Source organism: Theropithecus gelada, chromosome 20 (assembly GCF_003255815.1).
Source record: "Theropithecus gelada isolate Dixy chromosome 20, Tgel_1.0, whole genome shotgun sequence".
In the NCBI taxonomy this organism is placed as follows: domain Eukaryota; kingdom Metazoa; phylum Chordata; class Mammalia; order Primates; family Cercopithecidae; genus Theropithecus; species Theropithecus gelada.
In genome coordinates, this window is record NC_037688.1 from 47,350,968 (window position 1) to 47,367,497 (window position 16,530).

At 58.4% G+C, this 16,530-nt stretch overlaps 1 protein-coding gene and 1 long non-coding RNA gene across 2 annotated transcripts; one reads left to right on the forward strand and one right to left on the reverse strand.

The window, feature by feature from the left end:
- Positions 1–2,888: 2,888 nt before the first annotated feature.
- Positions 2,889–16,518, reverse strand: VPS9D1 (VPS9 domain containing 1). The gene is made up of 15 exons (XM_025369503.1): positions 16,301–16,518; positions 14,576–14,651; positions 12,425–12,517; positions 12,156–12,318; positions 8,437–8,548; positions 8,289–8,351; positions 7,884–7,936; positions 7,719–7,806; positions 7,094–7,179; positions 6,354–6,778; positions 5,483–5,612; positions 4,969–5,177; positions 4,626–4,725; positions 4,203–4,307; positions 2,889–3,729 (listed from the first exon to the last, which is right to left on the reverse strand). The coding sequence occupies exons 1-15, from the start codon at positions 16,397–16,399 to the stop codon at positions 3,636–3,638; spliced, it is 1,896 nt and encodes a 631-aa protein (XP_025225288.1). The 5' UTR covers positions 16,400–16,518; the 3' UTR covers positions 2,889–3,635.
- Positions 7,693–12,461, forward strand: LOC112613751. Its single transcript, XR_003117007.1, has 3 exons — positions 7,693–8,061; positions 8,521–8,658; positions 12,165–12,461. It is a non-coding gene; the product is annotated as an uncharacterized LOC112613751 (long non-coding RNA).
- Positions 16,519–16,530: the final 12 nt, after the last annotated feature.

Genomic DNA, 16,530 nt, shown 5'->3' on the forward strand with positions numbered 1-16,530 from the left:
TCTGCAAAAAAAAAAAAAAAAAAAAAAAAAAAAAAAAAAAAATTGTAATGGAGTCGGTGGATCTCCCTATGTAGGTGGCCACCTCTGGACAGGGAGTTCTTTTACTTACAGTTTACTGAACCCAGCCTTGGTGTCCAGTGCCACCATGAGTCCACAACCAGTTCTCGGGGCAGCTAACTTCGTAAGCCTCAACTCCTTTATTTTTTTCTTCTTCTGATGCGGAGGAGGGTGGAGGTAACTGCCCTGCCTTCGTCCTCCCTGAATTTGGTGGCACCAGCCCATCCATCAGCAGTGGGCCTAGCTCTCCTCCCATGGACCTGGGCCGGTTTTTGCACCTGCCTCAACCCATGGAATAGAGCTGGAGTGAATTCCAAGGCTAGATCATAAACACGTCACACCCCGGCCTTGTGTTGAGATACTTAGCCTCTGATATGGTTTGGCTGTGTCCACACCCAAAATCTCATCTTGAATTGTAATCCCACAAGTCACGGGCAGGACCAGGTGGAGATAATTAAATCATGGGGGCAGCTTCCTCCATGCTGTTCTCGTGATAGTGAAAGGAACGAGATCTGATGGTTTTATGAGGAGTTCTCCCCTTTGCTTGGCACTCGTTGTCTCTCCCGTTGCTCTGTGAGGAGACGTCTCCTGCCATGATTGTGAGTTTCCTGCGGCCTCCCCAGCCATGCGGAACTGTGAGTCAATTAAACCTTTTTTCTTTATAAATTACCCAGCCTCAGGCAGCTGTTTACAGCAGCATGAGGACAGACTAACACATACCCTCAGAACCCAGCCACGAGAGTGAGAAGGCCACAGCCGTGTGCGGAGGTTTTGGGCTGCAAACTTCCACCTGCAAATTCACATTCACCTGGAGCCTATTCCTGGGACTTTTTTGGAATAGTTTTTCCAGACAGAATCAAGATAAGATGAGGTTGTTCTGGGTTGGCATGGACTCTAAATCCAATATGACTGGTGTCCTTATGAGAAGAGGGAAACTTAGATATGAACGCACTGGAGAGAAGACCGCCTAAAGACAGAGGCAGAGTGGGACGAGGGAGCGTGAGCTAAGGTAACACAAGCTGTGTTAGAGCCAGCAGAAGCTGGAGGCAAAAGGAATTCTATCCTAAAGCCTCCAGAGGGAGTCAGCCCTGCTGACAGCTTGATTTTGACTTCAGGCCTGTAAAATGGTGAGAGAGAACATTTCTGCCGTTGTAAGGCACCCATTTTGTGGTCGTTTCGGCAGCCGCTGGAGACCCATCCAGTCCTCAGGTCGTTGTTCTGACAGCCCTGAGGTCCCAGCCGACAGTTGGCACCAACTATAGACAGCAGGTACCCTGGTGACCTACTTTAACATCATCACCTCTGTAGACAGCCTGTCTCCAAACACAGTCCCATTGAGGTCCTGGGGGTTCAGATCTCAACACTGGAATTTAGGGAGACATGATTCTGTCGCCCAGGCTGGAGTGCAGACGCGATCTTGGCTCACTGCAAGCTCCGCCTCCCGGGTTCACACCATTCTCCTGCCTCAGCCTCCCGAGTAGCTGTAGCTGGGACTACAGGCGCCTGCCACCATGACCCGCTAATTTTTTATTTTCAGTAGAGACATGGTTTTACCTTGTTAGCCAGGATGGTCTCAATCTCCTGACCTCGTGATCCGCCCACCTTGGCCTCCCAAAGTGCTGGGATTACAGGTGTGAGCTATGATGCCTGGCCAGCTTCTGCTGTTTTTCTAATTGGGGCTCTTAGTTTTTTCTTTATTTGTAGGATTTCTAAAAGGAATTATATTAATAATTCCTGTCTTATGGGGGAGCCGCAAGCTCAGAGAGGGCAAAGTTGCACAGCAAGCAGCAGCACCTGAACACGTCTGCCGGCTCTCAGTGCCAGGGAGACAGCCGAGCCGGGACGTTCCCGGCCCCCAAAGTGCCGGCTCTCAGTGCCAGGGAGACAGCTGAGCCGGGACGTTCCCGGCCCCCAAAGTGCTCAGGCTGCAGGTGTGGCCCGATGCCAAACCAGCAGGTGCTCCCATGCCAGGATTTGTTCAAGACACAGCTCATCTCCACCATTCCATGAAGCAGGCTTTAAAATCCCATCTTCTAGACACCCAACACTGAGGCCGGAGCAGGGACCCTACCCAAGCTCCAAGGCACCATGGCCAGCTGGGGTTCACATCGAGGGCTAGGACAGATGCTCCAGCTCTGCCCCCACCCAGAGACACTTCTTCTGTCTCCCCACGGGGTCCTCGGGGGTAAACCAGCCACTCCTGAGGGTGCAAGCACAGAGCATCTCAGCGACGTCCACAACTACTGCTTTTAAGACTGTTTCCGAGGACAGCGACACTGCCCCACAGCCAGCTCCTGGTAGCATCGAGGGCTGGGACCTCCACCCCACCAGCCCTGCCACCTGCCTCCTCATGTCATCTCAAGCTGCTGGCGGTGCCTTTCTTGAGGAACACTACATCCTGATCTGCCCACACCCCCCTGGCAGATGCTGTTCACGGCGGCCTTCTGTGCACCTCAGAGCATTTGTGTCCCCATGCACAGAACGGTGATGATTCCCAAGACCCTCGGGTGACTGCTCTGGGCTTAGGTCCCCAGTGATGACCTAGGACCCCAGCCTCACCTCCCTCCTTCCCACCCACTGATGCCCTGCGGAGCTCTCCTGTCCAAGAGGGTGAAGCCCACACCTGCCTGGCCAGGAACAGCCCCAAGAGGATCCTGCTTCTATCCAGAGGGTCTTGGAGGCTGACAGATGCTCAAGAGGTGGGGCCAGGCTTGGTTTGGGGCTGGGCTGTGGCTCCTTCCCCCACATCCTCAGCGGCCTCTGCCGTGGGCAGCAGGGGTGGTTGTGCTGCCTGGCCAGTGGGGTGGGGATTCAGGGAGCCACACGGCAAAGCACAGCAGTGACCTCTTTATTTCAGGCTGGGTGGGGGCAGCATGTGACAGTTAAAGAGGGCTGACCCTTGGGCTGCACGGACCTGGAGAAGATGCCCAGGGTCCCGGAATGTTCACGGCCCACAGACAAGGTGAGCAAGGGGCAGGGAATGTCCTGGGCTCAGAGCCCTGGACCCCGCAGGGATGTCCCTGTCCATCAGCAAACAGCACAGCCTCCCACCAGGTGCACCCTAGGCACCAGCCGGCCCTTGTTCCTGATCCAGACAAGAAACTAGTTCATGGGGCTACAACTCCCCTTCTAGGGGTCACAGGGGACAGAAACTGGACTGCCGTCTCCACCGCTGGCTGGCTCAGGGACCTCTCTTCCCTGACGCTCCCCAGGAGCTGCCCCAGTGAGGCTCTGAGCAAACCCAGCCAGATGCTCATCGCTGAGCCCGCACCCACCAGAGCCTGCAGCTTCCCTTCTCGGGGCCTCTCTGAGGCCTGCACAGGTGAGCAGGTTCCTCCTGGAGCTGATTCAGCCCCACTCTATTGGGGCAGAGGTGCCAACCCCAAGCTCCAGGGTTAGATGTGAGGTGGGGAAGGGGCAAGAGCTGGAGAGTACACCACAGTGGACAAGCCTGCGCCGTGTGCAGAGCAGCGTGAGGCTCCAGGATGGTCCTCAGTAGACCCCGTGGCTCTAGGTGCAGGAGAGATGGCCCTGGGAGGCGAGGCCGGGCCCTGCAGGGGCCCTGGGGTCTGGCTCTACTACTTGGCCAGGCCTCCCTGGGGCAGCAGCTCCACGTAGCTCAGGGCACTCTGCAGTGATGTCAGGCAGTAGCCCTCCTCTCCGATTAGGTACCTGCACGGATGGCAGGGGCAGCCGGTGTCATCTGGAGGAACAGTGGGACACCCCCGGCCCTCCAAACGGCACTGTCTGCCCTCCCAGTTCAGGATCTGGGTGCTGAGGGTGCGCAGGTGGGGCTGTCAGGGCGGCTGGGCTAGAGGGGGCCTTTCCCAGCCACTCTGTGCTTGTACTTGGACGGCAGAGCCAGGGATGCCCCTCAATCCCCTGACCGTCCCCTCCCCAGGCAGATGTTGCTTGGGGCAGCCCCCAGCTCCTGCTGTTGGGGAGAGGCTGAGCTAAGCGAAGGCACGGGACATGTGGCAGCAGGCACTCTGCACAGGTAGACCCACTGGGGCTGTCCAAAGGCGTGGCTGTGACGGAGCCACACGCTGCCCTCCCAGATGCCACTGACAACCACCGTTTAGGTTGAGGGATGAGGTCCCTGCTCTTCCCACAGAGACCCCCGCCCTGCCCCCGCCGGGCTCTACCCCTCATGGATGAACTCCTCCAGGGCCGCGCACTCTGACACCAGCTGAGGGAGGCCGCTCCTTAGCACCACGAAGGACAGGATGGGCAGCAGGTCGTCGGCACCACTGTGGGGAGGGCACAGTGGCCGTGGGTTGGGGCCAGGGGCCTCTCACTCCACAAACCCAGCAGCTGTGGAGCCATCCTGGCCGTGCTGGCCGCAATCTCTGTGCCCTCCTGTCCCGAGGCACAGGAAGCCCCCTGGGTGTGGTGAGGCTGTCCCTCAACTGCACTGCGGAGCCAGGGCTGGGCCCACACGGCCCCTCCTGCTTGTACAGTGCAGCCGGCTGGCACGAGGCTAAGGGGCAGGAAGACAGTCCCTCCTGTGACCATTGCCTTTCTATGGCCCTTCCTCCCTGGCCACACCTCACCCTCCTGGGACTCACATGGCAGCTGCAGCGATGGGCTGGGGCCCGGCCTGGGGTGTGGCCTCCGGCGTGGGGCAGTAGTCTTCTGCGCAGACACAGATGAGCCGCAGGGTCCGCACTGCGCCACAGGCAGGGTTTCAGGGGCAGCCTGAGCCACCCCTTATACCTCGCCCACCCACCCGCCCACATCCTGGTGTACAGGGCTGGGAAGAGCTGCGGTGACCCTGGGGACACTGCTCAGACTCCACTTTTGTCCTGGTCTCCCCGCTCCCCACCGGCACGTGACAAGAGAAGCTCAGTGGTGAAGACACAGGCTCCAGGTCACCTACTGGGATGGGAGCCTGCCCCTCCCCCTGCTGACCTATGCACTCCAGCTTCTTCTGGGGGCAGCTCTCCAGGACCAGCAGTCCAAGCTCCTGGGCCGCGGCGCAGTAGGGGTAGCCAGTGGCCCCCTTGGCCTCAGGGTTCTGGGGGAGGAGCTTGGTGGGGATGCCAATGGCGGTGGGGGGTGCATTCCTGTAGAGCTCCATGCTCCTGCTCAGGGCAGCCTCCCGGGCTCGGTGCACACTCCTGGGGCAGAGAGAGACCAGGCTAAGCTGCCCCAGGGACCTTGCCCCGGGGACAGAAGCAGGGCTGTGGCTGGAGCTCAGGCCTGGAGAAAACTGACGATGTATCCCAAGCAAAGAGCCCCAGTGTTCGCAAGACGCCAGGCACGGGAGGGTGCCCACAGTCCTACCTGCAAACTGGAAGCGCCTGAGGATGGCCTCAGGGAAAGCCACAGGCTAGGGGGCATTGAGGGGAGCAGACAGTGGCAGGGAGCAGGGCAGGCCTCCTGGGAGACACCAGGCCACACGGTTGTACGGCTGGGCCCATACCTGTACAGGGCCAGCAGCAGAGGCCACAGCGGGGAGAAAAAGGGCTCCTCAATGCATGCCAGGCAGCGGTCCTTGGAGGCAGCTGTGTTTAGGCCTTCAAAGGCCAGAAGGGTCAGCGAGAGCAGCCTGTCTGCTGGGAACAGAGCCAGACACGTCCACATAGGTTCCTCCCCTGCCGGGTCAAGTGGCTCTAAGCCATGGGGCCTTCTTCCACCCAAGCAAGCTCTCCGAGAGGCAGACCAACTGGCAGTGTCCAGGAGCAGAGGGGAGAGGGCCCTGTCTGGTCCTCTTTCCACCGCCTTCAAGCCTCCTGCACCCACCCCTGACCCTCCTGGCCCAGGGCAGGGAGTCTGGGACCAGAAACTGTCACCTACGGCTGCTGCCCTGTTGGGCCAGCAGCCTGAGAAAACACTGGAGAATGATCCCTTTCTCAAAAAGGCCTTTACCCAAAACCGCAGGGACCAGGGGAGACTTTAGAATCAACCCCTGTGGGTGGGGACCCTGGCCAAGTTCCTCAGTGTGTGGGCAGCACAGCGAGATCGCCGCCAGGGAGGCTGTCGGGCCGCCCTCACTGGTTCTTAGAAAACTCTAGGCCGGGCGCGGTGGCTCACACCTGTAATCCCAGCACTTTGGGAGGCCGAGGTGGGCAGATCACCTGAGGTCATGAGTTTGAGAACAGCTTGACCAACATGGTGAAACCCCGTCGCTACCAGTCTATTTCCAAAATGAGAAGGGCTGAGGCATAGGCTGGGTGGACATGAGTCTGATCAGAGGCTCTGATCGACAGACCCTTCCCCAAACAAGCTTGAAATGGACCAGCAAGCAGGGGTGAAGAGCTGCGGCCGCTCTCCCAGTGAGGGCCTGGCCTCACCGATGGCGTTGTGGATCTCCTCCACCGCGCTCTTCAGCTGCTGCAGCTGGGGCTCCGGCTGCACCCCACGGCCCTGGCCCTGCCGCTCAGACGTCCCCAGGAACTGCTCCAGGTCCTCGAATGAGCTGTCCTTGTCCGGCAATCCAGATGCGGTGTCCCCCAGGGGCGAGGGAGGCCCCACGGGGCCGGGCTGGAGTGGGGGCGTGGGGGGGCAGTCCTGGGGCCTCGGGGCCGCGCTGGGCTCGGGCGGGGACAGCATGCAATGGAGGCTCTGCGAGGGCCGCAGCCGTCGGCTTCCGGGGTTGGGGGTCTGGGGGCAGCAGCCCGGGGCTGGCGCGGCTGCTCTGCTCACGGCGGGGTACAGGGCGCTGTACACGGCGCACTGCAGCCGCCTCAGGAGCTGCGCGATCGGGTGGTCGGGGAGGCTGCGGGAGAGGAGGGCGTGAGAACGCGGCCAGCCCCGGCCGCCCCGTGGCATCCACAGGCGCTGCGCTACGCCCGGTCTCAGAGAAGTGACTCGCGTTACCTCCTGACAGTGAATGTTGGAAAGTCTGCCCCCGCCCGCGCTGGGGAGGTTAGAGAAGCCGAGAAACGCCCCCGGCGCAAAGGGAGCTGCGGTGTCCACGTGGCCGGGGCACAGGGTCCCTGGGTCAGTCCAGCCCCTCTCCGGCACCTGGCACCAGGGAGAGGCGCCCAAGGCCGGTGCGCAGGGGCTCTGCGGGGCCTGAAGGCCCAGCTACCTGAGCAGGTGTGAGACCAGGCTGGTCACGAGTGACAGGTCCCCCGGGCTCCTCTTGAGCTTGGCCTTCCAGTGCTTCGGCCAGTCCTATGGGACAAGTGGCCTTGAAGGAAAGCACGGTGGGTCCGCCACGACCGGACGCGCCTCACCTCCCACCAATGCCGACCCCTAGAGACTGTGGGAGCCCGTCCCGGGTGCACGAAACCCAGCGCCAGCGCCCCGCGACCCGCCCCCGCCCCCCCCCACACCTGAGGGAGACCTTAGGTGAACCTGGCCCTGCTCCCTTGCTGGGACCTCCCACAATGGGACCCTCCCTCCTCGCTGGGACCCTCCCACGCGACCCCTGGTCTGGCCCCCTCGCCAAACCCCGCCCCCACGCAGCCCTGGCCCCGCCCCCTCGCTGGGCCCTCCCACTCGGCTCTGGCCCCGCCCCCTCGCCGGGCCCTCCCACGCGACTCTGGCCCCGCCCCCTCACTGGGCCCTCCCACTCGGCTCTGGCCCCGCCCCCTCACTGGGCCCTCACACTCGGCTCTGGCCCCGCCCCCTCGCTGGGCCCTCCCACTCGGCTCTGGCCCCGCCCCCTCGCCGGGATCCTCCTACAAAGCCTGGGCCGGAGGGGGACGCACGTGGTCCTGCTCGTACTCCAGGACGGCGGCGTAAAGGGCCCGCTGCTCCCGTTCCTCCGGGGTCAAGGCGACCTGGCTGCAAAACCTCCTGGGGAGAAAGGCACGTGGTGGGTCCCCGGGCCAGGCCCTCCCCGCAGCCGCCCCAGGGGCGGGCAGGAATCCCACCTGTTGGCGGCCTCCTGGAGCCGCAGCCGGCGCTCCTCCATCTTTCTCTGGAGCTGGGTGCAGAGTCAAGGGGCCGAGCGTCGGATCTGAGCGGGCCCTCGGTTCCCAACCCCGTCCCACACCCCGAGAGGCCGAGACGTCACAGGGACCGCCCCCCTCAATGAGGAGCTGTCCCCAGGTGAGGCTTCTGGGGCAGAAGGCAGCCTGCGCTGAAGCCAGGAGGGCCGAGCCAGAGAGCCTGGGGGATGGGGGTGAGGACCTTCCCCTGAGGCCATGCCTCTGCAAAGCGGGAAGCCCCTAAGCCCTGTACCCCGACCCTGGAACCTCCGCCCCCCTCGCTGTCCCCTTCTCTGCCCTTGGCTCAAAGCCACACCGAGTTTCCCCTCGGGTGGTCAGAAAGGGTGCTGTCTCCTCCCGGGCTTTGGCGATCACTAGGTTCTCCATCATCTGCCGCTGTAGAGAGAGGGTCTGGGCGGGGAAGGAGGGAGTAAGACCGACGCCCCACACACACCGCGCCGACGCACCCCCAGGCCCTCTGTGGCCCCCCACTCACCAGGGATGTCTTCTGCATGGCCTGGCTGGGGTCTAGCCGGGCCATTCGGGCCTCATACGCAGCCTTCAGCTTCTGATTCTGCAGGGAGGCCTCCTCCAGTGGCGTCAGCTCTCTGGAAATGTGACAGAGCTGCTGTCTAGACCTCTAGACCCCAGGAAGCCCAGTGGTGTCTGGCCACCAGAGGAGCCTCTCTCATCCTCCCGATTGCTCTGAGGCCAGGAGGTGAGGGTTAGCTATCTGGCCTGGGCTGCAACATCTGCCCCTTCTTGCTTCCTCTTCCAAGACCCAGATTTTGGCCAGGTGCAGTGGCTCCTGCCTGTAATCCCAGCACTTTAGGAGGCTGAGGCCAGGCGGATCACCTGAGGTCAGGAGTTCGAGACCAGCCTGGCCAACATGGTGAAAGCCCATCTCCACTAAAAATACAAAAATTAGCTGGGCTTGATGGTGCACACTTGTAATCCCATCGACTCGGGAGGCTGAGGCAGAACTGCTTGATCCCGGGAGGCGAGGTTGCAGTGAACCGAAATCTGGCCGCTGCACTTGAGCCGGGGTGATAGAGCGAGATTCTGTCTCAAAAAACCAAAACCAAAACAAAAAACGTTAAAAACAACAACAACAACAACAAAACAGGTTTTGGTATTGCCAGGACTTTTGGCTTTTCAAGAGAAGCTGGACCACTGGACTTCTATGGAGATCAGTTATATGTGTTTGGCAACAGCATGAATCTTGTTAAAGCACGCTTGTGCAACAACCCGAGGGCTGGATGACTTTGAATGTGGCCCAACACAAATTCCTAAACTTCCTTAAAACATCACTGGGGGCCGGGCACAGTGGCTCACGCCTGTAATCCCAGCACTTTGGGAGGACAAGGCGGGCAGATCACGAGGTCAGGAGATTGAGACCATGCTGGCTAACATGTTGAAACCCAGTCTCTATTAAAAATACCAAAAATTGGGCCGGGCGCGGTGGCTCAAGCCTGTAATCCCAGCACTTTGGGAGGCCGAGACGGGTGGATCACGAGGTCAGGAGATCGAGACCATCCTGGCTAATACGGTGAAACCCCGTCTCTACTAAAAATACAAAAAACTAGCCGGGCGAGGTGGCGGGCGCCTGTAGTCCCAGCTACTAGGGAGGCTGAGGCAGGAGAATGGCGTAAACCCGGGAGGCGGAGCTTGCAGTGAGCTGAGATCCGGCCACTGCACTCCAGCCTGGGCGACAGAGCAAGACTCCATCTCAAAAAAAAAAAAAAACAAAAAATACCAAAAATTGGCCGGGCGTGGTAGCATGTGCCTGCATGCCAGCCTGGATGACAGAGACTGTGTCTCAAAAAAAAAAACAACAAAAAAAACCTGTTTTTTTGCAATTTTTTTTGTTTGTTTTTTTGAGACAGAGTCTCATTCTGTTGCTCAGGTTGGAGTGCAGTGGCACAATCTCGGCTCACTGAAACCTCCGCCTCCTGGGTTCAAGTGATTCTCCTGCCTCAGCTTCCCAAGTAGCTGGGATTACAGGTGTGTGCCACCATGCCCAGCTAATTTTTATAGTTTTTAGTAAAGATGGGGGGGTTTCATCATGTTGGCCAGGCTGATCTCGAACTCGTGACCTCAGGTAATTCGCCAGCCTTGGCTTTCCAAAGTGCTGGGATTACAGGCATGAGCCACTGAGCCCGGCCTTTCAAATTTTTTTTAAACTCATCGGCTATCGTTAGTGTTAATGTATTTTATGTGTGGCCTAAGTTCTTCCAGCGCGGCCCAGGGAAGGTAACAGATTGGACACCCCTGCTTTAAAGGCACTATATGGGTCAAACGGCTAGAACAGTCTGTGACCCGTGAAAGGAAGAAGTGTTCTACCTCCTTTAGACAGTTCCTAACAGCCACTCCACCTTGAAAGCTTCCGTCCCTCTTACCTTCCTACTGTCAGGGACAGTAGAGGGTGGTGGTGGGGACAAGGAGGAGGAAAGACAGAGCCTGGCTCCTGGCCACCCTGCCCTGAAGCCACACTTGCAGAAACGAGGTGACTGGGAAGCCAGGCGCCACCACAGCAGGGACAGAGTGGGCCCTTCTTGTCTCTCCCACTTGGGATTCATTGGGCTTTTTGCATTTGTGTCTGTATTTTTCATCATGATGTTCTAGACAACTGTCTGCCATTCTAACGTCTAATAATGCCTCTCTCCCATTTTCTTTCTGGAACTCCAGTGAACACGTTAGGCTTCCATCTCTCTCTTTTTGTGTGTGTGTGTGACATAGTCTCACTCTGTCACCCAGGCTGGAGTGCACTGGTATGATCTAGGTTCATGGCAACCTCCGCCTCCTGGGTTCAAGCGATTCTCCTGCCTCAGCCTCCCTAGTAGCTGGGACTACAGGCACCCGCCACCACGCCCAGCTAATTTTTTTTTTTTTTTTTTTTTTTTTNTCCTTGTTTTCTTAAATTCTTTGGAAAGAACATTTTTATTATGATTTTACTTAGCAAAAATCATGAATAATACATTGTTTTTTTCTTTTTTCTTTTTTTGGAGACAGAATCTCGCTCTGTCGCCCAGGCTGGGGTGCAGTGGCCAGATCTCAGCTCACTGCAAGCTCTGCCTCCCGGGTTTAGGCCATTCTCCTGCCTCAGCCTCCCGAGTAGCTGGGACTACAGGCGCCCGTCACCTCGCCCAGCTAGTTTTTTGTATTTTTTTTTTTTTAGTAGAGATGGGGTTTCACCGTGTTAGCCAAGATGGTCTCGATCTCCCGACCTCGTGATCCGCCCGTCTCGGCCTCCCAAAGTGCTGGGATTACAGGCTTGAGCCACCGCGCCCAGCCAATTTTTGTATTTTTAGTAGAGACGGGGTTTCACCATATTGGCCAGGCTGGTCTCGAACTTCTGACCTTGTGATCCGCCTGCCTTGGCCTCCCAAAGTGCTGGGATTACAGGCGTAAGCCACCGCGCCCAGCTCCATCTCTTGTTTTCTGTCTTTAATTTTTGTTTCTGTGATTCATTCTGGATATCTTTTGACCTTTTTTCCAATACATGAATTTGCTCTTCAGCTATGTCTGCTATGCTATTATAAACTTGTCTGCTCACTTTTGTACGTATGCATGTACTTAGACATATATATGTAATTTATTCTTGTTCCCAGCTAATTTTTTTTTTTATTCGAGTCTCGTTTTGTTGCCCAGGCTGGAGTGCACTGGCACCATTACGGCTGCACCCTCAACCTGTCAGGCTCCAGTGAGCCTCCCACCCTCCCACCTCAGCCTCCCTAGTAGCTGGGACTACAGGGGCACACCACTATGCCTAATTTTTTTTTTTTTTTTTTTTTTGAGATGGCGTTTTGCTCTTGTTGCCCAGGCTGGAGTGCAATGGCGTGATCTCGGCTCACTGCAACCTCCACCTTCCAGACTCAAGTGATTCCCCTGACTCAGTCTCCCAAGTAGCTGGGATTACAGGTGCACGCCACCACAGCCAGCTAATTTTTGTATTTTTAGTAAAGACAGGGTTTCCCCATGTTGGCCAAGCCGGTCAGGAACTCCTGACCTCAGGTGATCTGCTCGCCTCGGCCTCCCACAGTGCTGGGATTACAGGCGTGAGCCACCGTGCCCAGCCTGCATTTGGCTGTATCAGGCAAGAGGATATTCCCATTCCGGGACCCATTTTAAAAAATTCACTGTGATCACCTCATCTTCCTCAGCCTCAAAAACCCAATCCCAGGCTCAGCCCAACTCCCGTCTTGCCCATCTTACTTCTTAGAGCTTTGTGACTCTGCCCCCTGAAGCTTCTGGAAGATCTCGGGTGGCAGAAAAGGAGAGAGCTTCCCTCCCTCATCGGAGTAGACGCGGCGGTGTCTGCCGGCAGGCTGGGGGATGGGAGCAGCGGCAGGCATGGTGGCCTTCAGGCGTGTTTTCCCTGCAAGCCATTGGCAGCCAGAGGTCAGGCGGTGGGCCCACATCCCACAGAGGAGATGCAGGCTTGGGGGATGCCCCAGGAGAGCCGCCTACTGCAGGAGACCCACCAAGCTTGGTGGCCGTTGACTGGGCCCTCTCCAGACACTGCTGTGCTAGCTTCAGCATCTTGGAGGTGTCCGGGGGCACAGTCTCCCTAGCTTCTGGAGGAGGGACAAGAAGGCTGGTCACAGTTGGCTCTATCACCGTTACCTATTGCTGAGATAAAATGAGGCAATGGAAAAGCCAGGCAAGCCCACTGCCCCCCAACCCCTCACTGCCCCCGGGCAAGCCCACTGCCCCCCATGGACCCTGGGCAAGCCCACTGCCCCTTCCACTCCCCACTGACCCCGGGCAAGCCGACTATCCCTCATGGACTCCAGGCAAGCCCCCTGCCCCACCGTGGACCCCGGGCAAGCCCCCCACCCACTCATCTCTAATCATCTGCCCTGGTTTTGCCTCCTGAGCCTGCTAAGTCTGTGTGTCCCTCATCAAGGCCTGTCAGAGCCTAGACCCTAAATGGGAAGTGGCTGTTTTACAGAGACAAGGACGTGCTGAGGGGAACTGTCTCACCCGTCTCCCACTGGCTGTGTCCCTAAAGTCCTGCCTTCCTGTAGGCTTGGCATGGAGCACCTCTGCATGTGACCACGGGCCTGCTCACGCAGCCCTTCTGCACACGTGGGAGCTGCCTCTGTGACTCACCCCTGGACCCACTGCCCCAGCGCCTGACCCACCTCCCTGCTGCCTTTCACAGAAAACTTCTCACAGACTCCCATTTTCTTATCTGGCCCTGATTTCGGAAACTGCCCTTACCCATCCCCACCTTGCCAGATATGGTGGGCCACAGGCGCTCCTCTGTCTTCTGGCACTTTGCTCTCCCCAGGGGATCCTCTGCCACTCCTCCACCCAACTCCTCAATCTTGGAGCGCCAGAGCTCAGCTGAGCTCACTGGCTCCCTAGGGAGCTGGGGCAACTGTTAGCTCCACCTGACCTCTGTGCTCCTATGTCCAGTGGCTGGTGGCCCCCTCAAAGTTAATGTGTTCATCATGGAACTTTCTGTTCCCCCCCTCGCCAGTCTGCTCCTGTCACCATGTGCCTCCTGCAAGTCTGTTCTGTTCCACCCTCAGGACACATCTACAGACCGTTTACTGCTCCCATCCTGGGTGGTCCGGCCACTGCCATCTTCAGTCCTCACCTGAGGCTCCGCTTCCAGGCTGGTCTCTCCCTCAAAGCCTCTTCAAGTTTCCCTTCACACCAGAACAGCCCCAGTTCCACCCAAGGCATGCACACAGCCCCACCCCACCCACTCCTATTTCAGGGCCTTTGCACACCTCACTGTTGGAATGCTGCCCCACCTCTGTGCCACTCACTGGACCCAGTGTCTTGCCACACCCCAATCTCCATCCTCTTACCCACAACACTCGTCCCTTCCTGCCACTATATCACACTGAGTGTGGGCCGGTCTACCTGCTACAGATGGTCAGGCTGGAAGGATACAGGAGACCCCCCTGAAGCCTGGCACTCATCAATGGCTAGGCTGCCCACAATTTTTTTTTTTTTTTTTTTTTTTTGAGATGGAGTTTGGCTCCATTGCCCAGGCTGGAGTGCAGTGGTGTGATCTCGGCTCACTGCAAGCTCTACCTCCCAGGTTCACGCCATTCTCCTGCCTCAGCCTCCCGAGTAGCTGGGACAACAGGCGCCTGCCACCACACCCAGCTTTTTTGTATTTTTAGTACAGACAGGGTTTGACCGTGTTAGCCAGGATGGTCTCGATCTCTTGACCTTGTGATCCGCCTGCCTCGGCCTCCCAAAGTAGTAGGATTACAGGCGTGAGCCACCACGCCCGGCCTAGGCTGCCCACAATTTGTCCAGCGTGGAGGGAGCAGCAGGCCTTAGCCATGACTTTTTTTTTTTTTTTTTTTTTTTTTTGAGGAGTTTCGCTCTTGTTGCCCAGGCTGGAGTACAATGGGGTGATCTCGGCTCACTGCAGCCTACGCCTCCTGGGTTCAAGTGATTCTTCTGCCTCACGCTCCCGAGTAGCTGTGATTACAGGTGCCCGCCACCACGGCCAGCTACTTTTTGTATTTTTAGTAGAGACGGGGCTTCGCCACGTTGGCCAGGTTGGTCTCGAACTCCTGACCTCAGGTGATCCGCCCGCCTCTGCTTCCCACAGTGGTGGGATTACAGGCATGAGCCACCACGCCCGGCCGGCTGAGCCGTACCTTTAGTGGTCTCCACTTCTTCCAGTAACGCCTGGGAGATATAGTGGATGGTCCTCAGGTATTCTGTGTATGCCTCCTGTGTCCAGGAAAGAGAACAGTGGGGTCAGGCCTGTGGAGGGAAGTGACTCCATCATTCCTTACGGGTCCCCTTGTGGGATAAGCAAGGAACACCCACCACCTGCTTATCTCTGAGATACACCAGAGACATTGAGCCTGCAGTGGTTGGCTGCAGCCGGAACACGGTTTTCTGCCTGGGGCACAGGCAGCATCACTGCTCTGCAGACTTGGAAAACACATCAGAACCTGAGAGAGAGAGCGAGCCAGGGACGAGCTGGACCTCACTTTCTCCTCTCACTGCCTTTCTCTCCAGCACAGGAACTGATGTTCTCATTCAGTGGGCCTGGGGAAGTGACCTCAGCAGTTTGCTGTCATTTTTCACTCTGTGCGGCGTTTCCTTCTTGTGCAACTCAAGGGTGATTCACTCAGTGGCTTAAAAAAATACTTCCTGAGAGGATAGAGGGAGTGATACTGGAAGTTTTCAAATCACTTCCCGGCTTAAGTTCTGAGAAATCCCTTTCCCAGAACCCCTGAGTTACGTATTCCCAGTGTACACAGGAGCCTAGAACATGTGAATGTTACGTTTCAAGGCCGTGTGACCCCTCTGACAAGGTGCAGGTCATCGGAACCACAGTATGGTGGTTTGTTTTGTTGAGACAGAGTCTCACTCTGTCGCCCAGATTGGAGGACAGTGGCAGGATCTCGAGTCATTGCAACCTCCGCCTCCCGGATTCAAGTGATTCTCCTACTCAGCGTCCCAAGTAGCTAGGATTACAGGTGTGCACTGCCACGCCTGGCTAATTTTTGTATTCTTAGTAGAGACGGGGTTTCACCGCGTTGGCCAGGTTGGTCTCGAACGCCTGACCTCAGGTGATCCGCCGCCTAGGCCTCCTAAAGTGTTAGGATTACAGGCGTGAGCGACCGCGCCCAGCAATATGGTGTGTTTGTTTTATCCCTAGCTGTTAAGTTACCTATCTTTAAGTCTACGCCTCAGAGAAAAAGACAAAATACAATCCAGGCAGGATTTCTGACTTGTGGGGGCACCTGCTGCTCTAAAAACCAACTTGGGGAAAGCGGCAGATTCAGGAACGAGGCCTCTCCTAGGCACAGGCAGGCTCCTTCCCTCCGTGGGCAGCCGGGCGTGGCTGAGCCGGCTTCTCCACCTGGTCGCCAACCTTAGATTCGGCCCCATCTCAGAAACGGGCCACACCCCTCCGGCCTGCTTTTCCTTCCTAAGGCGACTGCAAAGTCTCACAAACGAGCGGGCATGTGGCCTTCTCTGGATTCCGTCCCCTGTGGCAACCGGATTAAATCTACCATCTCTGCCCAGAAAAGTGCACGAACGCATGGACCTGCTCGTCACACGGGTTTTGGAAGGTGGCCTGGGGACTCTCCCGCTGCATCTCCTCAACAGCTGGAGCCCAGGCTCTCATGCGCCGGCTCAGCGAGCGGACTGCAAAGCCGAGGCCGGCAGGATCTGAGCTGTCCAAGGTCACCGCACGCCCGGCTGCGCCCCGCCCCCGTCCTCGCCCGGGAACCGCGGGGGGTCCCCGTTGGCGCCTGCCCCCGCGTCCCCAGCCCGAGCCGGCCCAGTCCTCGCCCTCCCGGGGCGGGGGTCCCTCCAGGGGCCACCCTCGGCGGCCAAGCCCCGCCCCCGCCCCGCCTCACCCGGGGCCGGTTGCCGGTGTCCAGCTCGATGGCCCCGTTGGCCAACTTCATGGCGCTCTGCAGCGGCTTCACCGTGCCGTCCCCGGCCGCAGCGGCCATGGCGCCGGGCGGGGGAGGCGGCGGCGGCAGCCGAGGGGCGGGGCGGGCGCCTGGGAGCCCGGAACGCAGCCGGCGCGGGTGCGGGAGCCGCCCGAGCAGCGGACCGCCGGAAGGGACGCGGCCGCACTTCC

Bases quoted from the DNA above. Each gene is read 5' to 3' on its own strand.
- VPS9D1 (XM_025369503.1), bottom strand. From the start codon at position 16,399: ATGGCCGCTGCGGCCGGGGACGGCACGGTGAAGCCGCTGCAGAGCGCC. The intron at 6,779-7,093 runs GTAGCTGGGCCT...CCTCTCCCGCAG, and splicing joins CTGGTCTCACACCTGCTCAG to CCTCCCCGACCACCCGATCG. The intron at 4,726-4,968 runs GTCAGCAGGGGG...CCTGTGGCGCAG, and splicing joins GAAGAAGCTGGAGTGCATAG to TGCGGACCCTGCGGCTCATC.